General features: G+C 42.0%; 1 protein-coding gene across 1 annotated transcript in view; it reads left to right on the top strand.

The window, feature by feature from the left end:
* LOC126167117 (BTB/POZ domain-containing adapter for CUL3-mediated RhoA degradation protein 3) overlaps positions 1-26,227 on the top strand; it is a 117,797-nt gene that overhangs the window by 16,675 nt on the left and 74,895 nt on the right. Inside the window, exon 2 of the mRNA XM_049920453.1 lies at positions 1,848-2,107. Coding sequence (XP_049776410.1) covers positions 1,848-2,107 — 260 coding nt within the window. The remainder of the gene's footprint in view (positions 1-1,847; positions 2,108-26,227) is intronic.

Genomic DNA, 26,227 nt, shown 5'->3' with positions numbered 1-26,227 from the left:
AACTAATTAGTCATTCACCTCTCTCATTTCTTATTCCTAATCCAAATTTTCCTACTGTATCTTCATCTCTTCCTTCACCCCCCACTGCATTCCAGTCCCCCATGATGATAATGCAGGCATTTCTATTTTCTTTCTCGATGAGTTCTTGTATTTTCTCATAATATTCTTCCACTTTCTCATCTCTACGCTGTCTGGTTGGCATATATACCTGTATTAACACCAAATCTTTTGAACTGCCCCTCAGTCATATCATCATCAGTCTTCCATCAATATATTGTACCTTCATTACCTTATTTTTCAGCTTTTGCACTATCGATATTCCTACTCCATTTTCACCACTCTTGATTTCCCCTGAGTAAAAGAGCTTATAATCTCCCCTTTTTATCTCCCCATCTCATTTCACACAAACTGAGGACATCTAATCTGTTCCTTTTCATCCCGTTTTGCATTCTCTAGCTTTCCTGCTTGCAGTAGTGTCCTCACATCCCATGTTCCAATCCGTATCTTTCCTTCCTTCACTGTCCCTTTCTTCCTTTCAAATATGTCTACTCTCATCAAATATGTCTACTCTCAATGTGTTCCCCTCCCAGAAATCCGAATGAGGGAAGCTTTAATTCCAAGTCTTTCACATGGAGAGAAATCCGAATGAGGGGAAGCTTTAATTCCGGATCTTTCACATGGAGAGACATACCATGTACTGCTTGGGAATGTAATGTGGTAGTTTCCTGTTACTTTCCACATAGGCGGTAGTATGCCCAGCCTAAAATCAGCTGCTCACTATGAGTCAGACGCTGTCTGTAGCCGCCCCTCTGGGGTACAGTCGCTTGTACTCTTTTTGTACCCAAAGAGAAAAGGAGCCTCTTCCGCCAGCTTCCGAAAGACGCTTTCTCTGCACTGTGTGTGTAGTGTCATTTAATTAATATGATATAAAAATCCCATGTCACTTCTTTAATTATTGCTGCTCCAATCCTGCCGTACTGAGTTATATGGCACACGAGTTGCACTCAGAAGGACAACAGTTCAAATCCACGTCCAACCATCCAGATTTAAGTTTCTTGTGACTTCTCTAAATATTTTGACACACATGCAAGGACAGTTCTTTTGAAAGGGGGTGGCCAATTTCCTTCCTCCTCTTTGTACTCCGTCTGTAATGATCTTCTTTCCAGCCTGTCTAGCACAGTTTCTGTATACAATGAGATTTTCACTCTGCAGCGGAGTGTGTGCTGATATGAAACTTCCTGGCAGATTAAAACTGTATGCCAGACCAAGACTTGAACTCCAGACCTTTGCCTTTCACGGGCAAGCGTCTTCACAGCTTTACTTCTGCCAGTACCTCGTCTCCTACCTTCCAAACTTTACAGAAGCTCTCCTGTGAACCTTGCAGAACTAGCACTCCTGAAAGAAAGGATATTGTGGAGACATGGCTTAGCCACAGCCTAAGGGATGTTTACAGAATGAAATTTCCAGTCTGCAGCGGAGTGTGCACTGATATGAAACTTCCTGGCAGATTAAAGCTGTGTGCCGGACCGAGACTCAATTGGTAGAGCACTTGCCCGCAAAAGGCAAAGGTCCTGAGTTCGAGTCTCGGTCTGGCACACAGTTTTAATCTGCCAGGAAGTTTCACAGTTTCTGTATACTTGCTCTGTCCACAGCTCATCATCTCTTTCCCTTCCTTTCTATTGAATAGTCTTTGTACATTTGTGTGACAAATATGGCTACATTACTTATTTTCCTGTCTGTTTAAAACATTGCCATTTGTTGATAAAATGTGTATTTCATATTGCAATACTCAGTTTCTTTCCATCATTGTGCATTCTATGATTTTAATATTGAAATATTTACTCCAGGTTGGATATTGATAGACCGCTGCGGAAAGCATTTTGGAACAATATTGAACTTCCTGCGCGACGGAACTGTTCCACTTCCGGAGAGCAGTAAGCAGATGGCAGAGCTGCTGGCTGAGGCCAAGTATTATTGCATTGCCGAGCTGGCGGAATCCTGCGAGCAAGCTCTAATGAAGAAGGAGCGAGACACTGAACCCATTTGCAGGGTTCCTCTTATAACATCACAAAAAGAGGAACAGCTGCTCATTAATTCAACATCAAAGGTCTGTATTTTCTGCAAATGGAGTGTGCACTTAACTAAGGTTGTGGAAGTAATTCATTTCGGGAACAATTTGGAAACGGTAGTTACCACTTACAAGTGATCCGTTGTTAATTTTCCCACCAGCATTACACAGGAAAGCAGTACAGTTCTTTAGTGAATGGCCTCTCTGATGCACAACTACCCACAGTAAAAAAAAAACCACCTGATTACATGTTGTGATATTGTAATTAATGTTTAGACAATAAAGGTTCTAAGCAGCATTACAGGAGACTGACTATGGTGTTGTGTATGACGGATATCAATTCTAAATTGTATGTATTTATAGATGGGGCTTTATCTATTTTTAACAGTTGCTTTCTGAAGAAAACAAGTAGTAAGTAACAAGTCATAAAAACAGCCATTTATTACAAAAGGTATCAAAATGTGCAAGGAAAAGGAAAGTGTTTCAAATAGTTAGAGCAAAGAGAGAAGTAAGGCTAATTACATATTACAAGAAATACTTAACTGTCTTAAGGAAAGTGATAAAAAATCTCTCTAAATGTTGGAAATGAATAATTCATATAATGAAATTAAATGTGTATCTGCAATAGGTGAAAGAAAAACCAGTAAATCGGTTGAGAAATATGAGGGCTTCATTATTAAAGAAAACTGAAAAATAATAAATGATAGCATTCAGGTGTCCATCATATTTAGTAATCACTTCCTGGAAGTAGCTCAGAAGATTGGCAGGGCTAGTTCATGGGACAGAGCAATACAATTCAAGTTATGCAAAACTTGAATAAAAAATTGACAACTGGTATTTTCTGCATATACAGGGTGCCCCAGCTCCCAAATGTGCAAATTTTTTATTATTTAAAATTTACAGATATGCTACTTTTTCATCCATCACCTTTCTGCAGATACAACGATAGTCGACCGTTTCACTTCGGAATAGGCCAAATTGACACCAGCAAAACTGTCTTGCCAGGTCTTGCGGGTAACTGTCTAACTAAAAGGATGCAGAGTGTAGCATTAAGAAACCCGTGGAGTGTACACAATCAAATAGCATCCTCAGAATGGGGAGTGGTCACTACAATATACCACACGTATCAGTGTTGGGTGTGCTCTTGTTCCTGTTATATGATAATGATCATCTGCCACATCCAAGAAACAAAAAATAGTTCTCTTTCCTGACAATGGGAGTATTATAATCAAGCCTAATGGAGTAACTTCAACACATGAATATGTAAATATTATTTTCCGGAAAATTAATAACTGGTCTCGGCAAGTGGATTGTCACTGAATTTATTAAAACACAACGCACACAGTTAACAAGGCTTCTGTAAACTGTATCATGTTATATTTTAAATCACTGTCTCCAACATTGCAGCTTCTGGGTCTACTGGCTATGGGACCAGTAGACCGAGGAGGAGGCCACTGTAACTGTGGCCAAAACATTTGTGATAGTTACTTACAATATGACACTGTACAATAGCCGGAAATCTTTTATGTTAATACACTTGGGACACAGAAGCTTATGCAATTATAATAATATTTGCAGTTCAGTACTACTCAGGGCCTGATCACACCATTAGAAATAATGCATGAGGATAAATCGGGAAACGAAACAGAATATTCTAAATTCTTAAGTGCTTATATTGGTAAGAACATGAACTGGAAGTCAAATGTTACATATCTTCTTAAATGTTTAAACTCTGCAGCTTTTGTGTTACAGATAATATAACATTTTGGAGATGAAAGTTGACGCCCTGCGCCTCCCCCCCCCCCCCCTCCCCTCCCTCCCTTTTCCCTTGACTCTTGGTGTCATATTCTAGCATGATCTGTCACTTAGGGAAAAAATTATTTATTACACAGGAGCATGCTATAATAATAATGTGTGGTGTACACTCTGGAACCTCTTGTAGGCAGTTCTTTAGTTGGGCGTACTGAAATCAGCCTCAGATGCATTTATTTCTCTCGGAAGTTTGTTGTGAAGAATCAGTCACAGTTTAAACACAACTGTAATAAATACTAGGAGGTGAAGAAATTTACAATATTAATCACTCAGCCTTAAAGTGACACAGAAGGGAATGAGGAACTCAGTCAACAATCTTTGATGACGTAGCCTGCGATACAAATCAGCCGCACCTGCAGTTGCCCCTAGTGACAATTCATTAAGTTTACAAGTATGAAAAAGGACCCATAATGGCAGAACCCAGATTTTAATGACCAAAAATACTTTGAAAATTGTCATTAAAATGACCTGAAAATATCAGTAAAATGACATCAAAAAGAAAATTCCTACCAGATTAAATGTGTGTGGCAGACCAAGACTCAAATCTGGGACCTTTGCCTCTCACAAGCAAGTTCTCTACCAACTGATCTACCTGAGCATGATTCACAATTGGTTCTTACAGCTTTACTTCTACCAGTACCTCGTCTCCTGCATTCCAAACTTTATGAAAGTGCTCCTGCCTTACTTGTGGGACTAGCACTCCTGGAAGAACAGATATTGCAGAGCCACAGCGTGGAAGACTGTTCCCAGAATGAAATTTCCGGGCCTCTAGGGCACCTTCAGTAGATTTTATGTTATTTTTAGCTCCCTCATGAGGATGTCCAACATACACTATGGTGCAACAGGACCCAGAGTGGTGCTTGACATAGTATGGTTACTTTTCAAGGATGGAGGAGAACACTTCATCAGAATTACACACAACTTGATATAAGAGAAGCCACCATCAAGCATCAAGGATTCTCTTTGACAGTGTCGCCATGCGATACCCTTGGGCGGTCGATCTCAGTGTCACTGGTGCACACTGCAACCATTTTTCTGCCCTGGGTTCTGCAGATCAACAGAGGGAGAGAGCCGACGCCTCTGTAGATCTCATAGAGCAGGATCCTGTAGCAGTGAATCTTTGAAGGCTGGCACTCGGCAGCCGCCGAGGTGACACCCCTTCATTTTTTCCCTCTTCCCCTTTCCTCGTTATGGCTCTCCTTCAATGGTACGTTCATGGCCTTCGATCAAACAAGGAGGATTTACCGCTGCTCTTACAATCCCAGCGTCTGCTAGTTCTCTGTGTCCAGGAAGCAAAATGTCATCTTCATGACTGCTTTGAGCTCTCACATTTCTTTCCAGCCCATTTTGACCTACCCCCAGAGGACGACATTTCATCTTGTGGAGGAATCGTGCTGCTCATACAGGATGACGTTTATAGTCAACCCATCTCCTTGACTGCCCGCCTTCAAGCTGTTGCAATTTGCCTTTTCCTTCCTCACTTGAACTTCTCCCTTTGTACCATTTGCACCCCTTCCATCATTTGATGTCACCAGGGCAGAGTTCCTCCAGCTTATGGGGTAGCTACCTCACCCTTTTTGCTGCTCAGTGACATTAATGTGCACCATCCCCTTTAGGGTTCTCCACGAACATGTCTGAGAGGTGCCCTCTTGGCCGACCTTCTCAAACGGCTTAATCTCTTCTGCCTAAACACAGTCTCCACGCACACCTATTTCCATTTGGACCTATATTTCTGCACTGCCCAGCTTGCCCGTTGTCTCAAGTGATCTGTTCTCTCTAACACATACTTGAGCAACCATTTCTCGTGTGCTATCAGTTTGCTGACTCCTACCCCACCTACGTGCACACCCAAATGGCTGTGTACTGAAGTTGACTGGAGGCTTTACTCCTCCCTGGTGACCTTTGGTGAATTACATTTCCCCAGTTGCGATAACCAGGTATGATACGTTACAAATGTTACCCTTCCCACACAAAACATTCCATTCTTCGCACTTCCTCTTTATCAAGCCGTGTCCCGGACCATTGGGGGACTGAGCTGTGCTGCGTCGCAGTTGACACAGAGACGTGCTCTCTGTGTTTTTAACTGTCATCCTACGATGGCAAACTGCATTCATTATAAATAGTTGCATGCACAGTGTAATGAGGAGGTATTGAATAGGACTGGGGAGAAGAGGAGTTTGTGGCACAACTTGACAAGAAGAAGGGTCTGGTTGGTAGAACATGTTCTGAGGCATCAAGGGATCACAAATTTAACATTGGAGGGCAGTGTGGAGGGTAAAAATCGTAGAGGGCGACCAAGAGATGAATACACTAAACAGATTCAGAAGGATGTAGGTTGCAGTAAGTACTGGGAGGTGATGAAGCTTGCACAAGATAGAGTAACATGGAGAGCTGCATCAAACCAGTCTCAGGACTGAAGACCACAACAACAGAAACATGCACAGTGTTGTTGTGTTCTTCGGGATAGCAAAAAGTCTAGCTGAATTTTGCTCTTTTAAGAGTTCCACCCCCTCTTCCGTTGTGTGGGCCAACCTCTGATGGCCCTCTGGGACCAAGATCCATTTCCCAATTTCCAGCCTGACAGTAGCAGACAATGTCATCACGGACCGTATTGCTATCTCCAACATCTTGGGCTGTTATGTTATGGAGCTTTCAAGATCCTTCCACTGTCACCTTGCCTTCCTCCATCAGAAATGACAGGAGTAGTTTTGGGCGATATCCTTCTCTTCTCAGAATTGTGAGTGCTGCACTGCCGCCTTTAGTATGAGGGACCTAGATCATGTTCTCACTTCATCGTGATCCTTACCCGTTCAGATGTTGCAGCACTTTTCTCTTGTAGGAATGGCACTTTCTGCTTCATACATATTACCACATCTGGACAGAGGGCACGTTTCTCAGACAGTGGCGTGATGCCACTTTCATGCTCATACCTAAGCTCAGTAAGAACAAACACCTTCCTTCTAGCTACTGCCACATTTCTCTCACTAGCGGTGTCTGCGAGGTGATGGAATGCATGATTCACACCTGGCTGGTATGGTGGCTTGAGTCTCGCAATTTACTAACAGTGGCAGTGTGTGGATTTCGAGCACACCATTGTGCAGTTGACCATCTTGTCACTTTATCAACCCACATCACAAATGGTTTTCTGTGGAAATCCCAGACTGTGGCCGCGTTTACTGATTTGGAGAAAAATCAAGACACCTGCTGGAGGACTGGTATCCTCTGTACACTATACACATGGGGCTTCTGTGGCCGCCTGCATTATTTCGTTCAGGAATTTTTAAAAGACCAAGCTTTCAAGGTACATATGGGTTCTGCCTTGTTGGGCACCTTTATCCAGAAAAATTGTGTGCATCAGTGTTCCGTCCTGAGCATAGTCCTCTTTGCTATCGCCATTAACCATCGCCGTTCACCTCCAGCTCCCTTATCATTGATGATTTTGCCATCTATTGCAGTTCTTCATGGACTACTTGTCTCATTGAGTGATGTTTTCACCAGTGTCTCAATCACCTTCACCCACGGAACATGAACAATGGCTTTAGCTTCTCCACTGACAAAACTGTTTCTATGAATTTCTGGCAGTGAAATTAGTTTTTTCCACTGGCTGTACATCTTTGGCCTGTTGCTCTTCCGTTTGTTGAAACTACTAAATTCCTGGGGCTCTTGAACTTCCTTGGTGCTCCCACGTGTCTTACCTGGCAGCCCTCTGTATGCGGTCCCTCAATGTCCTACGTGTCCTCACTGGTGCTTCCTGGGGAACAGATCTTGCCATCCTCCTCCATTTGTACCAGTTCCTTGCCAGTTCAAAACTAGACTGTGGGTGTTTTGTTTATGCATCCCCAAGCCCTCTTACACTGTCTTAATACTATCCACCATTGTGGCATTCGTTTGGCCACTGGCACCTTTTACTCTAGCCTGGTTTAGAGTCTGTATGCAGATTGATCACAAATATGGGGCACGTCCCTCTTTTCTATTACCTCTTGGAGTTCACTTTCGGCACTTCCTCCGGCAGCTTTACTTCACCCTAACAGCCACTTTCCCGGTGGATGTGAAACCTTCACCACCTTGGCTTTGTGCAGAAGTCCGTGTTCACCTTGTCCTTCATAGGCACTACTCCAGCCTCACTCTATCACCTACAGTTTCAAGACCCTCACGCGGAACTTCACAATAGTACATTTGTGTACACTGATGGCTCTCTGACTGACCACGGTGTTGGGTGTGCCTGTGTCATTGGCACTGAAGTTTTTCAACATCAGCTTCTGGAACACTGCCCAGTATATAAAGCAGAGCTTTTCGCCCCTGTATCAGCCCACACATTACATCTGGTGACACAGGCTTTTCAGTTGCATCATCTGCTCCAACTCTCTTGGTGCCCTTCAATGTCTCTGTGTGCTGTACGGGTCCAAGAAGGCTGTCACTTGCTCTGTCTTGATGAAGCCACTGTGATGCTTATGTGGGTTCCTAGTCGTGTCCGTCTGACAGGAAACAAGGCTGCCGATGCTGCTGCCAAGATTGCAGTCCTCGAACCTGAGCCTACTCGTTCATACATTCCTTCTGATGATCTCTGTGTTGCCGTCTGTCAGCAGTTGGTGTCCATTTGGCACCACGACTGGTCCTCCCCTCACAAGAAGCAGCTCCAGGTTATTAAGCCTCTCCCAGTTGCTTGGATACCTCCTCTCACCGTTAGATCATTTTAGGTAGGTTGCACCTCGGGCACTGTCGTTTCAGTCATGGCTGCTCACCCACCCCTTTTTACTCACTGCTCTCAATCTTTGATGGTCTGCCATTTCCTGACAGAATGGCCTTTTTTAACCCCTTACATTCTCATTTGTGTTAGCACTCTGAGATATCGGCCGTTTTAGTGAATGGCGCGTGGGCTGTCGACCGCGTTTTACTTTTTATCTGTCGTAGCAATATAGTGAAGGCCATTTAATCTTTAGTTCAGGACCTTCATTTCTCCATGATGTATTTTATAGACCTTTCTCCCCATCCTTGGTTTTAGCTGTCTTCTCTTCCATCGTTTGGGATTAACACATAGTTGTTGTTAACTTTTCTCTTTGTCTTTGTGTCCTATATGTCTGACATGGGTGTTTGTGACCCTCATTGGTTTTGTGCCCTAAAACAAAACAAAACATCAAGGATGAAGTCTGTGTTCCTTGTGATTTTAGCTTTGACTGGATTTTCCAGTTGAAAGAGGTCTGATTCTATTGTCAGGCACATTATTCCATGGTTATCAAAAATATTTAATGGATAAGGGACTAATTCAAAGGCAAAACTGTTTTGATGCCTTGATGTCAAAAGGGATTAAACAGAAAATTGTACCAGAGCTGACAGAGATTGGTTCACCATTCATCTTGACTGTACACTTAACAGCTCGCCTTCTTAAAGTTTTTCCCTTGAATATATTCCATACTTTTCCCCTGTTGTTAGGTGCTCTTTACAGGCTTACAATAAGCACAGGTAATTAATGCAGAACACTAGAAATTACCTATTTGAATCATTAAATTAATAAATAGAGCTAACTACTGAAGTAGGTAGGTACCTAAATAAATCACCCCTAAATCTGCATATTTTGACTTCATAAAAGAGTCTTAGCAGGAATTTAGTGTCACGAATACTTTCATGTTTTTATTTGTATCTTTGCAGAGTAGTGAGTAAATTTTAAAATTTAGGAGCTCTTTTTAAGCACAGGTTGACGATTCTTCTGGGTAAACCTGGAATTCGCAGGGAATTACAGTTTACCTGGAAAAATCGGGGAATTTCAGGAAATTTCTGGGAATTCTGCATTCTTAACCTACCATTATAATTGAGTGCCACTGAGTTTTATAAATCAGAAATTTTAAAGTATTTAATATCTCAAAGTGTACTAATTATATGAAGATTCGAGAATGAAATTTTCACTCTGCAGCAGTATGTGTGCTGATATGAAGCTTCCTGACAGATCAAAATTGTGTGCCGGAAAGAGACTTGAACTCAGTAAGTGGAGTTCAGGTCTTGGTCTGGCACACAGTTTTAATCTGCCTGGAAGTTTTATATGAATATTATTTCATATAAGTTATCAATGTTTTAAAAACTGTGATTGAAATACTGCTTATGACTGCTACATAGCCCAGCTGAGAGGAAATAAGTCATTATTGTGGTATGCTGCCCCCACCTTCCTCTCACCAATAATTTATCAGAAACTTCTTGACACTATCTTCCTCCTAACACCCAGAATTCACACGGATTTTTTTTTTCTGGAGTTAGAGTAGCCACTCTGAAGCATAATTTGATGGTCTACAACTTTCATGAGTGACAATTTTTTATTTGGAGTAGCCATTTTGGACTTAGACATTGGAATAAGAGCATAACTCATTTTACACCAAATTGGTAAAAATTGCCTGTATTTGATGATTGATTGTGCTAAACAACTGGACTAATTTTAACTCTTGATTGAGTCATTCAGCATGAAGTTTTATGACCTTTCATTTTGTTGTTTTGAAAATGTCCTGTGGGATGTATTGTTTCCAAATTACTACTGGAAAACAAAGAATCCAAAAATTTCATGGTTTTTTGCTGTTCAGAATTTTAGCACTATCCCGAAACCATCACAAAATCATTTGACTCTTATTTGGGATGCCTAATGGATGATAAATAGTTTGGACAAGAAGAGAATAGCTTTCGAAATGTGGTGCTACAGAAGAATGCTGAAGATTAGATGGGTAGATCATGTAACTAATGAGGAGGTATTGAATACAATAGGGGAGAAGAGGAGTTTGTGGCACAACTTGACAAGAAGGGATCGGTTGGTAGGGCATGTTCTGAGGCATCAAGGGATCACAAATTTAGCATTGGAGGGCAGCATGGAGGGTAAAAATCGTAGAGGAAGACCAAGAGATGAATACACTAAGCAGATTCAGAAGGATGTAGGTTGCAGTAAGTACTGGGAGATGAAGAAGCTTGCACAGGATAGAGTAGCATGGAGAGCTGCATCAAACCAGTCTCAAGACTGAAAACCACAACAACAACAACAACAACAATGCGGATTAAAATTATTTCCAGCTTGTGTCTGTTTATTGTCCAGTACAGATTTTTTTCGGGCTAATTTTCCTGGGCTACATATGCTCAATGGAACTTTAAGTTGGGGGAACGGGCAGGCCAGCCCATTTACCACATATCCTCTCATTCCAAGAACTCCTCCACCTAAGCTGTTTAATGCGATCACACATTGTCAAGCTTAAAAATGAGGTCAGGGCAAATGTGCCACTGAAAAGATGCTCATAGGGGAAGAGTAGTGTAACAATGTTGACCTTTGAATGTACTGTGTTCAAAGATTTGGATGTTAGTACACACATGCAACATCATACCTACCCACACACATGACCTCGACAACCAAAACAATCATTTTGAACCATGCTGGGAAATTGTTTCAGTGACTGTGTGTTATGGTGTGACCCATAATGTTCCATCTTGACCTTCAAATCTTTGAACCTGATACACGCACACCAGTCAACGTTATTGTGATACTGTACTCCTTCCGCCATGTGCAAATTTCCAGGGATGCATTCAGCCATGACTTAATTTTTATGGATGACAATAAATAACGTTGCAACATGTCCACATGCACCAATGACCATCGAGCTGTTGTCAGCCATGCTGGTGGAGGAGTGGACCACTCTACCGCAAGAATTCCTTATCAACCTCATGGCCGGCATGGGAGCACCTCGCAGAGCATGGCCACTGCCATCCGTGGTAATCACACGCTCTATTACAAACCATGTCCCATTTTTTGTAATGTCGAGGGTGACATCAGTGCAATTATTGTTTATGAATAAAGGTGCCATTTCTACTCATCTCATTACATATTTCTTTCTGTTATGTTCTGTACTATATCATAGTAGTTCTCTCTGTGTGTATAGTTGAAGTTTCATTGGGCTGTGTTACCTGGCAGTGACACATCATGCAAAAGTTACTTTTGTCATAAGTTTTGCACTTGAGTGTATTGTCAACTGTTCGAATATACCCTTGAGCAACATTATTGCATGTATTCTAAAGACATGTGTCTTGTGCATTCTTGCTGACATTAAAAGAATGATTTGTTGCATCTTAAAGGAAATTAGACAAAGATGTCTAAGGTTTGTATTTTATTACTTACAAACAATGCATAGGTCATAATGGAAGAAAGATTACATGTCAACAAACTCCAAGCATTACTAATAAATGGTAATAAATGAAATGAAGCTGTCATTTGACTGAACGATGAAACTACTGCATGTGCATGTGGTCCCATTAATGGTTTGCATGATGAGAATACTGTCTCGGAAATGTTTCCTTCCTTGGGAATGAAAGTTACCCTCCCAGTTTCCATGTTACTAGGTTCGCATATCTAAATAAACCTCGAATGGCTATTGCCGCTTGGCATTTATTTCAATATTGCTGGCCAAGACAGGGTTTTAACTATCTGACAGTGATCAAATACTCTCCAGGGGTCTCTAACTCTTTGGTCAGTTCGTGCTTGGCCATCACGAGGCCCCAGCCTTTGCAGCACCTTTCCCTTTCTGTATTGCATGTCTGCTCTCCTTCTATTCTTTTTTCCCCTTCCTTGGGGAACCTGTCTTGGGTATTTTTGGGAATAAATGTTGCAGTTTCGATAGCCCAGTGTCAGAACAGTCCCTCATTTACTTTTATTTCTTTCTTTGTTCTCCGTCTCCTCCCCTTCCTCTGCTTCAGCGTTTGAAGTTTCCCTTTGTTTATTCTTCCTCCCTGTGCTCTCCTGAAGGCCAAGCCATGCTTTTGACATGTAACAGGTGACTGGGTAATGCGTAATTACCAGCCCTCGGTTGACAGGTAGTGGTTCATACATCCCCTACTACCAGAGGCTAGGCCCAGGGGGGGGTGATTGCCTGAGCTCTGAGGGAGCCCCCCCCCCCCCCCCTTCCTCCTCCAGTTGTAATGAGCATGCAGTCACAGACACTGGCAATCATGAGGGATTTTTTCACATTGAGCCAGTCACCATCTCAGTCTACTTCCACTAAATGTAAGCGGAATGAGGCTAAAGATTCAAAGACTCTCCCAGCTGCACCTCAGTTCCTCGTGGTATGTGTATCAAAAGGGGTCAGTTCTTTAAGTTTTCACTCTGTTTATTATTCAGAAAGGTGTTGATGCAGTTGTAGGCTCTGTGAAGTCCTGCTCTCACTTACATAATGGGACTGTGCTGCTGGAGACCAATAGTGATTTTCAAGCCCAACAACTGCTTACAGCTTCACTCCTCCATGACTTTCGCGTTCACATTGAGGCACATTGAACGCTGAATTCTTTGCGTGGAGTTATTTACACATGACTGTGTGATGGTCTGACTGAGGGAGAAATCCAAACTTACCTACCTGATCAGGGCATCACTGGTCCATCAGGTAATGAAAAAAGTTGATGGAACCTTAGTGCGCACACACACACACACACACACACACTCTTTTTCTCATGTTTGGTTGAGTAGCACTTACATTGAAGATCAAAGCAGGCTATGAAGTAGTCATGGTCTGGCAATGAGACCGCTGCTAGCAGTGTCAGCATTACAAACACACTTGCATGTCCTTTTGCATGTCCTGTCAAAACATGGCCATAGGTGTTACTTCTGGTAGCGATGCTCACGACAGTTAATGCCTGCCTCCCCCTCTTCTCCTTCCCCCCCTCCCCCACTGTATCAATTGTAATGGCAGCCATGCTGCCTGTTCCCGTGAATGTCCCATGGATCTCAGTGAGAGGGCCATCCAGGAGATCCAAGTGAAGAAAAAAGTACTTTATCCTGTCATTCGCAACTTGTTGGCTAGTCAAAAGCCCTGCATTTAACCATCCAGAACTTAAAGTAGGATGAAAGGAATAATCCCGTGAAGACTTATTACGTCCCTCCAGCCTATAACCATTTCTCACCAGGGCAGCCTTCCTCTAGCTTATAGGTAAACTCCTTCACCCCTTTTTGCTGTTCGGCGACTTCAATGTGCACCATCTCCTGTGGGGCCCGTAAGAGCCTATCCGAGAGGTCCTCTCTTGGCTGACCTTCTCAATCAGCTCAACCTCATATGCCTTAACACCGAATTACCCACATTCTTTTCAGACTCCATGCACAACTATCCGCATTTGGAGCCCTCTTTTTGCACTATCCAGCTTGCCCATCACCTCGAGTGATCCATTCTCTCTAATACATACTCCACTGACCATTTCCCATGTGCTATCCATTTGCTGACTCCTACCTCACTTATGTGGAAACCCAATTGGCAGCTTTCTAAGGCTGAATGGGAGCTTTACTCCTCCCTGGCAACCTTTGATGAACAGCATTTCCCAAGATGTGATGACCAGGTAGAATACCTTATAAAAGTTATCCTTACCGCCGCAAAGTTTCGTTCCTTTTACTTCACCTTTACCGCACCATGCCTTTATCCCTTGATGGACTGAGGCATGGCGTGATGCAATTCACACGTGGAGACATGCTCTCCATATTTTTAACCATATGCTGTGATGTTATAGTTATAAATAGGGACAGGAAAAAATCGGTGTTATTTTATGGCCAAAATCGGTGTTATTTTTTGCATTTTTCGGTGTTATTTATCGGTGTTATTTTCTGGCAAGCATTTTCTATTATCAATTATCTATTTTTGTCATATTTAACCATTTTTCAATGCTATGTTGAAAATAGAACTATCCCTAAGATAGGATGGGCCTAACATGAGACAAGTGTAGAGAAAAATTATTTTAACAAAAAATTTTGACACAATTAATTATTAAAAAACAAATACTAAAGGTAAAAATGAAAATAACAGTAGGCAATTTTTCTCACTGACTTAAATATTTGTTACGTAGTTGAAATTTCTTACGGAATAGCAATAATGAAACTTTGAATAAAATCTCTTAATGTAAAGAAAAATCTTTGCCCCTGCAGCGTTATCGTTAATAAATAAAATGTCTTGGCTACATCCCCAAGAGATTTTCTGTATGGTTATCATCAAAATATTTATAAACATTTACGAAAGGTATTTCACTTGGGTTAAAAATAAGACACAATTCAATTTTCGTAATTTTTTTAATGTTCACTCACATGTTGCATGGAAACAAAGTTTGTAATATGTTTCAGTACAAGTTTTGTGTTTTAAATTCTATTTCCCATCAGTAACACAGTCTTTTAATACAAAAATACTTCCTTTAACATAGCAAATGTATACAACTGGTAGTAAGGCTCATTTATGTACTGCATTTTCAGCTGATTTTACCAAGAACTGGACAAATTGGGTAAAAACAGAAATCCATCCTCGAACAAAAGAAGCATAGTTCATCCTTACACCAGAGAAGTAAAAAGTAGTAAACACTTGAAAAAGTGAGAATATGCATTTTTTTTTTAAAAAAAAAGGGAAGAATAAGGAAACAAGCTAAGAAAGATAGGCCTACAGTAGCACTAAGTCATCACTCTAGACAGTTTTTTGAATAACACCATTATCATTATTTCAATGTTGTCTTCAGAGAGATTGTGCCACCTTTCTGTCAGTACTTTGTTATAGTTTGAAAACAGCCTCTCGCTGTCAACATTGGAACACTAGAACCGAACAGCTTTCAATGCTGCAGCTGCAAATTGCTGATTGTCAACTGCAGTTGCCGGCAGACATTTCACTATGTCAACTTGTTCCGACTGCATTGACATTTGGTTTTGAACAAAATTGTGGAGAGATTGATACCACTTCAGAATATCTGCAGTACTAAGAACAGTCATCCCAGGTACGGATTGCAAGATCCTGGCCATTTCGGAATTAATAGGCTTGAGAATTATTGTCCTTGGATCAAAACAAGAATCCAAGGCTTTGAAAACTGATCTACTTGGATCTGTGGCCATGAGAGTTGAAAATCTCGTTTGGAGGTTCAGTCCAGTCTGCTTCAATCCCTCCTTACTTTCTGCCTGAAGCACTTCCCTCTTTATCGTTTTTAAAATCTCACTGGTTTCATTGACAAACATTCCTTTTGCCACAATACTGAAGCATACTTCAAGATGCTTCAACTTTGAATGAAGTTCATGTGAAATTGGATGCTTTGAAGTCTCTAAAAAGACAGCCATGCTCGTAAAGTCTGTGGCATGTCCTTTAACAAACATGGCCTCTGAAAGAATCCTAGTTACATCATTATCTGACAGTGAAATAATATACTCAATGCCTGCATTCGACAGCTCTTGCATATCATCACTGCGGAAGAATTCAGTCGTTACCTCAAAATATTCTGCTATGTAGATGGCTGTGGAGAGCCAAGAGTTCCATCGTGTTAAAACTGGAAGAGGAAAAACCTTTGGATTTCTATTTTTCTCTTTAAGAAACTGCAAATATAAATGTTGCCTCTTTCTGGTGTTTAAAAAAGCTCTCTAAAAATGACTGATTGTAGTATTTAACTTAGTAAGTTCCTTGGAATAAATGTTAGCAATTAGATTAATTTTATGAGCCCAGCATTGAACCTGGATTAAATTATAACCTATTATTGTTTTCAAGGAGTCGACACATGTGTTCATATACCTAGCACTGTCACTCACTACTGCCTTAACATTATCATACTGTATATTATATCTTTGAAGAGCTCCCAAATTAGCATGAGTACATTGTATCGAGTTCGCTGCATCGAGAACTTTCACACTTGCCACAAAAAGTTTCTGCTCATTCCAAGCTTCAATAGTTCTCAACAAAACAGCAAAAACACAACGGCCTCTTCTGTCAGTGGTCTCGTCTGCTAATATAACATCATCTTTCCCTGCTAATTGTTTAATTACCTCACTTTTCCTTTGCTGTTGTATTGAAGGCACAATAGTCTGTCTCATTGTTTTAACACATGGGATGTTACCAGCTCCTAAAAAGAACAGTCTGTTAGTTATTTGATCCTTTAAAATAATAAGAGCAAAATGGGAAGGGGGGGGGGGGGGCGGCAACTGGGCTAATTGGAACAGCAGGTTATTAGAACAGTCGATCAGGCAAGTTAAAGATACCAAGATGATGATGTGGATTTGTAACAATCAGCTCTTATGCCTAAATTAATACCATTATTTAAGATTCACTAATTAGTTTTTGGTTATTTCAGGGTATGTAGTGCTGAGGTTGGGTACATTCCTAACAGCCCTACAATACATTCATTCATTATAAGTGTGAAGGAGTGGGACACACTGTTCCAGTACCTCAGATGTGGTGATTAGAATTTACAGTTGCAGACTTAACATTATTATTTTTTTAACTATTAATGATTTGCCCGTAACATAAGATACAAAGATGAGAAAATTGGGAAAGTCTAAGCATTAATAAAAAATTTAACTGAAATATCTAGGTTGCCTTGTTCTGTAGTCTTGCAAGTATTTAATAAGTAAATATTAATTTCTGTTCTAGTTGCCCAGGTCCTCCCTATATTTTTATCAAAGATGAGAGCTACAGACTTCAGTTGTGAACTGATCGAGAGTACATGTAAAGTGAAGATTTACCAAAATAATTTTGAGGCAGGCTGTAGCCACAATATATATATAGAAGTAACACCACTGCTCACCTTCAATGAACTCATTCATCCACTGCCGAAAGACTTCGTTCTCCAGTTAGTGGAGTGGAATGTTGGCCTTCAAAAATGTTTCCACAGTCCTTTGAGCCAGATATTCACAACCGCTCTTCTTCTTTTTTGCAATTTCAAAGCTGCTGCTAATTGTAGACTGCCGTTTTATTGGCAAATTGGGCTGCTTCAACTTGTTGCCTTTATGTTTTTCGGTCTGCACATGTTTCATTATAGAATCTTTACGCTCTCATGAAACTCTGATATTGCAGAACTTACACAACACTGTTAACTTATCGGGAGCATATAAACCATCAATTTCAAATTCTCGCACCCTTTCATCAGCGGTTACTGTAGGCTTCAGCATTTTCACAGAATACATGTGTTCGTCGCCGAGACTAGAATAAGAAGTATCCAAATGCGGGTAAATTGTTGATTTCTTAGGATGGATAAGATGTGTGACAGCTGTGTACGGACGCAGGAGGAGCTGGCCAATGTTCGCGTACAGCTGAACGTGTTGATGGCCGCGGTCAGCCGTCTTCAGGCTGCTGCCTTGGAGTGTAGCGGCAGTGGGGAGTCTGGTGAGGCACATGGTACACCCCAGGTGTTACATGCTTCACCCACAGTCCCTTCTGGCGAGACATCTTCGCGGGTACCGGGCATGGTTGGGCCACCTTCTCCCCAAGGGGAGTGGCGGGTTCAACAGTGTTCACGTCGCACAGGGTGGAGGGTCAATGTGGAGGCTGGCTGTGTGGCATCGCCCGCTCTGCCTGTGAGTGGACATGTGGCCGCTCCTTCAGCAAGGTCCGAGCAGGCACACTGGGGGAGGGGTTTATTAGTGATTGAGAGCTCCAACGTTAGGCGGGTGATGGAGCCCCTTAGGGTAATAGTGGAAAGGTCAAGGAAGGAGGCCAGTGTTCACTCTGTCTGCTTGCCGGGGGGGTCTCATCAGAGATGTGGAGGAGGCCCTGCCGGCGGCGATAGAGAGCACTGGGTGCACCCAATTGCAAAAAGTTGCTCATGTCGCCACCAATAATGACTCCTGCCGTCTGGGTTCAGAGGTCATCCTCAGTTCATACAGGTGGTTGGCGGAGTTGGTGAAGGTGGAAAGCCTCATTCGCGGGGTGGAATCTGAGCTAACTATTTGTAGTACCGGTCCCAGAACCGCTCGCAGTCCTCTGGTTTGGAGCTGAGTGGAAGGCTTAAACCAGAGGCTCAGATGATTCTCCGGAGATCTGGGGTGCAAATTTCTCGATCTCCACTATCGGGTGGAGAAATGTAGGGTCCCCCTAAAGAGGTCAGGCGTGCACTACACGCAGTAAGTGGCTACAAGGGTAGCGGAGTACGTGTGGAGTGCACATGTGGGTTTTTTAGGTTAGAGAATTCGCTCCCTAGGCTCGACAAGAGACTTCCCAAAGACGCGACAAGGTAGTAGTAGGCAAAACGCAACAGGGAATAACAATATTAATGTGGTAATAGTAAACTGCAGGAGTGTCTATAGAAAGATCTCAGAACTGTTCTCATTAATAAACGGTCACAATGCCCACATAGTGCTAGGGACAGAAAGTTGGCTGAAACAGATGTGAACAGTAATGAAATCCTAAACTCAGATTGGAATATATACCGCAGAGACAGGCTGGACAGTGAAGGGGGAGGCATGTTTATAGCGATAAAAAGTGCAATAGTATCGAAGGAAATTGACGGAGATCCGAAATTTGAAATAATTTGGGTGAAGGTCATTGTTAAAGCAGGCTCAAACATGGTTATTGGATGTCTCTATAGGCCCCCTGGTTCAGCAGCTGTTGTGTTAGAGCACCTGAAGGAAAATTTGGAAAATATTTCGAGTAGATTTCCCGACCATGTTATAGTTCTGGGTGGAGATTTTAATTTGCAAGATATAGACTGGGAGACTCAAACGTTTATAACGGGTGGCAGGGACAAAGAATCCAGTGAAATTTTTTTAAGTGCTTTATCTGAAAACTACCTTGAGCAGTTGAACAGAGAACCGACTCGTGGCGATAACATATTAGACCTTCTGGTAACTAAACAGACCCGAACTCTTTGAAACAGTTAACACAGAACAGGGAATCAGCAATCATAAAGCGGTCACTGCATCAACGATTTCAGCCATAAATAGAAATATTAAAAAAGGTAGGAAGATTTTTCTGTTTATCAAAAGTGACAAAAAGCAGATTACAGAGTACCTGATGGCTCAACACAAAAGTTTTGTCTCAAGTACAGATAGTGTTGAGGATCAGTGGACAAAGTTCAAAACCATCGTACAATATGCATTAGATGAGTATGTGCCAAGCAAGATCGTAAGAGATGGAAAAGAGCCACCGTGGTACAACAACCGAGTTAGAAAACTGCTGTGGAAGCAAAGGGAACTTCACAGCAAACATAAACATAGCCAAAGCCTTGCAGACAAACAAAAATTATGCGAAGCGAAATCTTGTGTGAGGAGGGCTATGCGAGAGGCGTTCAGTGAATCCGAAAGTAAAGTTCTACGTACTGACTTGGCAGAAAATCTTAAGAAATTTTGGTCTTATGTCAAAGCGGTAGGTGGATCAAAACAAAATGTCCAGACACTCTGGGATCAAAATGGTACTGAAACAGAGGATGGCAGACTAAAGGCCAAAATACTAAATGTCTTTTTCCAAAGCTGTTTCACAGAGGAAGACTGCACTGTAGTTCCTTCTCTAGATTGTCACACAGATGACAAAATGGTAATATCGAAATAGATGACAGAGGGATAGAAAAACAAAATTGCTCAAAAGAGGAAAGGCTGCTGGACCTGATGGGATACCAGTTCGATTTTACCCAGAGTACATGAAGGAACTTGTCCCCCTTCTTGCAGTGATGTACCGTAGGTCTCTAGAAAAGCATAGCATTCAAAAGATTGGAAAAGGGCACAGGTCATCCCCGTTTTCAAGAAGGGACATTGAACAGATGTGCAGGACTATAGACCTATATCTCTAACGTCGATCAGTTGTAGAATTTTGGAACATGTATTATGTTAGAGTATAATGACTTTTCTGGAGGCTAGAAATCTACTCTGTAGGAATCAGGATGGGTGTCAAAACAGATGATCGTGTGAAACCCGGCTTGCGCCATTCGTCCATGAGACTCAGAGGCCCATAGACATGGGTTCCCACGTAGATGCCGTGTTTCTTGACTTCTGCAAGGCATTTGATACAGTTCCCTACAGTCACTTAATGAACAAAGTAAGAGCATATGGACTATCAGACCAGTTGTTTGATTGGATTGAAGAGTTCCTAGATAACATAACGCAGCATGTCATTCTCAATGGAGAGAAGTCTTCCGAAGTAAGAGTGATTTCAGGTGTGCTGCAGGGGAGTGTTGCATGACCGTTGCTATTAACAATATACATAAATGACCTTGTGGTTGTTGTGATTTGGCAAGACAGCCAAGTCACTATGCGAGGGTGCCGAAAAGCACGCGTTAAGCTCACGCAGACTGGCGTGAGGTCTGGAACAGTAAAGTAGTTGAGTCTAGTAAGAAAAGAACATAGTTGCTGGAATACTTAACTTTAATCCACAATTGGTGAACATCTCTCGTTACTGTACAGGCTTCACAATAATAATTATCAAATGGTATGGCGCCTTGCTAGGTCGTAGCAAATGACGTAGCTGAAGGCTATGCTAACTATCGTCTCGGCAAATGAGAGCGTATTTGTCAATGTAGCTTCGCTAGCAAAGTTGGCTGTACAACTGGGGCGAGTGCTAGAACGTCTCTCTAGACCTGCTGTGTGGCGGCGCTCGGTCTGCCATCACTGACAGTGGCGACACGCGGGTCCGTCGTATACAAGCGGACCGCGGCCGATTTAAAGGCTACCACCTAGCAAGTGTGGTGTCTGGCGGTGACACCACAGTGGTTAACATCGGAAGTTCACTGAGGCTTTTTGCGGATGATGCTGCAGCATATCGAGAGGTTGTAACAATGGAAAATTGTACTGAAATGCAGGAGAATCTGCAACGAATTGACGCATGGTGCAGGGAATGGCAATTGAATCTCAATGTAGCAAGTGTAATGTGCAGCGAATACATAGAAAGAAAGATCCTTTATCATTTAGCTACAATATAGCAGGTCAGCTACTGGAAGCAGTTAATTCCATAAATTGTCTGGGAGTAGGCATTATGAGTGGTTTAAAATGAAATGACCATATAAAGTAGATCATCAGTAAAGCAGATGCCAGACTGAGATTCATTGGAAGAATCCTAAGGAAATGTAATCCGAAAACAAAGGACGTAGGTTACAGCACACTTGTTCGCCCACTGCTTGAATATTTCTCACCAGTGTGGGATCCGTTCCAGATGGGATTGATAGAAGAGAGAGAGAGAAGATCCAACGGAGAGCAGTGCGCTTCATTACAGGATCATTTAGTAATCACGAAAGCGTTACGTAGATGATAGATAAACTCCAGTGGAAGACTCTGCAGGAGAGACACTCAGTAGCTCGGTACAGGCTTTTGTTGAAGTTTCGAGAACATACCTTCACTGAGGAGTCGAGCAGTATATTACTCCCTCCTACATATATCTCGCAAAGAGACCATGAGGATAAAATCAGAGAGATTAGATCCCACACAGACGCATACCAACAACCTTTCTTTCCACGAACAATACGAGACTGGAATAGAAGGGAGAACCGATAGAGGTACTCAAAGTACCCTCCGCCACACACCGTCAGGTGGCTTACGGAGTATGGATGTAGATGTAGAGTAGAACTGCAATAGCTTCGAAACGATTGAAAAACTCCTTAAACGAACCTTATTTCAATGAAATTAAAAAACAATCCTATCAATATTAATTTAAAGAGTGCTAAGTTAATACATGTAGAAAAATATGCACTCTGCTTTGAAAACTGCAATACTATTGGTATTGTGCACAATATTGTTTATTTGCAAGGGTTGGCAGCGAGCATATGCAAAACAGTTGTCCTGCCAATGAATGGTCTCTGTAAACTTGACTGATGACTTAAACACAAGCATGTAGAATATTAAAATGGTTTGTGTTCTGTCACAGAGTTTGGATGGTTTGAAAATGGGTTCTGATACGTGAAACTGGTTGTTGTTGTTGTTGTTGTTGTTGTGGTCTTCAGTCCTGAGACTGGTTTGATGCAGCTCTCCATGCTATTCTATCCTGTGCAAGCTTCTTCATCTCCCAGTACCTACTGTAACCTACATCCTTCTGAATCTGCTTAGTGTATTCATCTCTTGGTCTCCCCCTACGATTTTTACCCTCCACGCTGCCCTCCAATACTAAATGGGTGATCCCTTGATGCCTCAGAATATGTCCTACCAACCGATCCCTTCTTCTGGTAAAGTTGTGCCACAAACTCCTCTTCTCCCCAATCCTATTCAGTACCTCCTCATTAGTTATGTGATCTACCCATCTAATCTTCAGCATTCTTCTGTAGCACCACATTTCGAAAGCTTCTATTCTCTTCTTGTCTAAACTATTTACCGTCCATGTTTCACTTCCATACATAGCTACACTCCATACAAATACTTTCAGAAATGACTTCCTGACACTTAAATCTATACTCGATGTTAACAAATTTCTCTTCTTCAGAAACGCTTTCCTTGCCATTGCCAGTCTACATTTTATATCCTCTCTACTTCGACCATCATCAGTTATTTTGCTCCCCAAATAGCAAAACTCCTTTACTACTTTAAGTGTCTCATATCCTAATCTAATTCCCTCAGCATCACCCGACTTAATTCGACTACATTCCATTATCCTCGTTTTGCTTTTGTTGATGTTCATCTTATATCCTCCCTTCAAGACACCATCCATTCCGTTCAACTGCTCTTCCAAGTCCTTTGCTGTCTCCGACAGAATTACAATGTCATCGGCGAACCTCAAAGTTTTTATTTCTTCTCCATGGATTTTAATACCTACTCTGAATTTATCTTTTGTTTCCTTTACTGCTTGCTCAATATACAGGTTGAATAACATCGGGGAGAGGCTACAACCCTGTCTTACTCCCTTCCCAACCACTGCTTCCCTTTCATGTCCCTCGACTCTTATAACTGCCATCTGGTTTCTATACAAATTGTAAATAGCCTTTCGCTCCCTGTATTTTACCCCTGCTACCTTTAGAATTTGAAAAAGTGGTCATTAATTTAACAAAAGTATCCGAATTTTGCAGCTTTGGCTGGTTTTTTTTTTTTAGAATACCTGCCATACCAACCATTCGGAAGTCATCACATATTCGGAAACAAACATCCAAATATTTATTTCATTCTTAGATCTCTAATCAGATGGAAACGTTAACACCATTCATTGCAGAACATACTTGTATTACACTTTCGGATTTTTTTCTTTACTTTTACTGTAAAAAGTGGTAGAGTTGTAAGCCAAATGATTCATGACGGTGTTGGCAGTGTTAGCGCCCACCTCCTTCCAAATACTTGCATTACATTCATAACAAAAGACCAGACCATGTTGACAATGCTACGATGGAAAAAAAAAAAAAATTATACGTAGTAGCATGCAGTGGGACACAAACCTACATCCATTCATATCGTAAACCATAAAAATATCCGTTACATTATGGCTTACTCAATAGGCTACTGTCTAAATGATCACATTTCTTCAAGCTTTATATCGTTGCTGCATTATTAACCGCATTTAATGTGCAGGATGATGTTTTTGTGATAGATTTTACCGCCACCATTGCTTTGAAATGGCATACTGCGACACGCACGCGCGCGCGCGCACACACACACACACACACACACACACACACACACACACACACACTACAAAAGAAATAAATAATCTAAAATCACACAGTGGTCATTCGTACGCACTCGCAGAAGTTGATAGTTGAAAGGCCCCTAGTGATGTCACAACTGCTAAAAGTAGTGCGATAGTTGAATGTGGAACATTTCAACATTAAATATGTCACTGACATCATTAGATTTACGACACTTCTTACGAAGACACAAAGAAATTTTGTTGAAAAACGCCGATTTTACTTCCTTAAAAACCACTTAATTCCCGTTACTTCCTTAAAAACTGTTGAATTCGTGTTATTTCCTTAAAAACCACCAAATTCGCGTTATTTGTCGCGTTATTGTCTAAACAAATTTTTCCGGTCTCTAGTTATAAACAGTTGTGTGCGCTGTGTCATCGCATTCTTCAGGATAACAAAAAAGCTAGTTGGATTTGAGACCAAGGTCCATTATCCAATTTCCAGCCTGAGCATAGCAGATGATGTCTTTGTGTATCTCTTTACTAACTCCAACACCTTGGGCCGATATTTTGCAGAGATTTCTAGCTTCAACTACTAACACCCTGGTTTCCTCCATCAGAAATAAGTGGAGGAGACTCTGACAAGACCCTTCTCTTTCCAGAATCATCAGTGCCACAACACCACTTTTACTGTGAGGGAACTAGTTCATGCTTTCACTTCATCTCGATCCTCCGCCCCAGGGCTGGACAGTGTTCACATTCAGATGTTGCAGCAACTTTCTTTTGTGGGAAAGCATTTTGTCCTTCATACATAAAATTGCACCTGGTAGGATGGGACATTTCCCAGTTGCTGGCATGAAGACACTGTCATGTCCATACCTAAGTCCAGTAAGGACAAACACCTTCCTTCTAGCTACTCTCCCATTTCTTTCACCAGCGATGTTATGTGGATTTCAAGCACACTGTTGTGCAGGTGACCATGTTGTCAGTTTGTCCACACACGTCGTTAATGGCTTTCTGTAGAAATTCCAGACTGTGGCCATGTTTTTTGATTTGGAGAAAGCCTACGATACCTGCTAGAGGACTGGTATCTTCCGTGCATTGTAGACATGGGCCTTCTGAAGTTGCCTGCCCTGTCTCCTTCAGCAATTTTTAAAAGACCAAGTTTTCAGCAAACACGTAGGTTCTACCTTGTTGGACACGTTCATCGAGAAAAACTGGTTGCCTCAGGGCTCTGCCCTAAGCATTGTCCTCTTTACTATCGCCATTAATCCTATTATGGCCTGTCTGCCGCTGGGCATTTCCGACTCCCTTTTCATTGGTGATTTTGCCATCTCTTGCAGTTCTCCATGGACTTGTCTCGTTGTGCGGAATCTTCAGTAATATCTCGATTCTCTTTACTCGTGGAGCATCAACAATGGCCTTCGCTTTTCCACTGACAAAACCGTCTGTATGAATTTCTGGCTGTTTAGTGGGTTTCTTCCACAGTTTTTACACCGTGGGTCTGTCGATCTTCCATTTGCTGAAATTACTAAATTCCTGGGGCTCATGCTAGATAGGAAACTTTCTTGGTCCTCCCACTTATCTTACCCCAGTGGGCTCGCCACTCTTTGGTGGGTTCATGCTTGCCTGCCATGGGGCCCCAGCCTTTGCAACATTTTTTCTCTTCTGTGCTGCATGTCTATCCTCTTGCTATTCCTTTTCCTCCTCCCTTGGGGAACATGTCTGGGGTGTTATTGGGAATGTTCTGCATTGTCTGTTACTGACGTAAGGACAGTCTCACCTTTGCCTTTCGCTCTCTTTTCCTTTCTTTGTTTCCCTTCTCCTCTCATTCCTCCGCTTCATAGTTTGAAGTTCCTGTTTTTCTTCTTCTTCCTTGTGCACTCCTGAAGGCTGGTCCATGTGTCTGATGCATAACACATGACTGGGTAACACATAATCCCCACCCCGGGTCAAGAGGTAGGGTTCGCACATACCCCATGGTACAGGCCAGGCCCAGGGAGGGGTGACTGCCTGAGCTGCAGACTTCCCAAATTGCTGATTGGTCCCTCTGTCAAGTCTTTGGAAGGTTTGCGCAGTCGCCGAGGTGGGTGCACCCCCTTAT

Source organism: Schistocerca cancellata, chromosome 1 (assembly GCF_023864275.1).
Source record: "Schistocerca cancellata isolate TAMUIC-IGC-003103 chromosome 1, iqSchCanc2.1, whole genome shotgun sequence".
Classification (NCBI taxonomy): Eukaryota; Metazoa; Arthropoda; class Insecta; order Orthoptera; family Acrididae; genus Schistocerca; species Schistocerca cancellata.
Note: the sequence above shows the minus strand (reverse complement) of the source record. Positions and strands in the feature narration are given on the sequence as shown.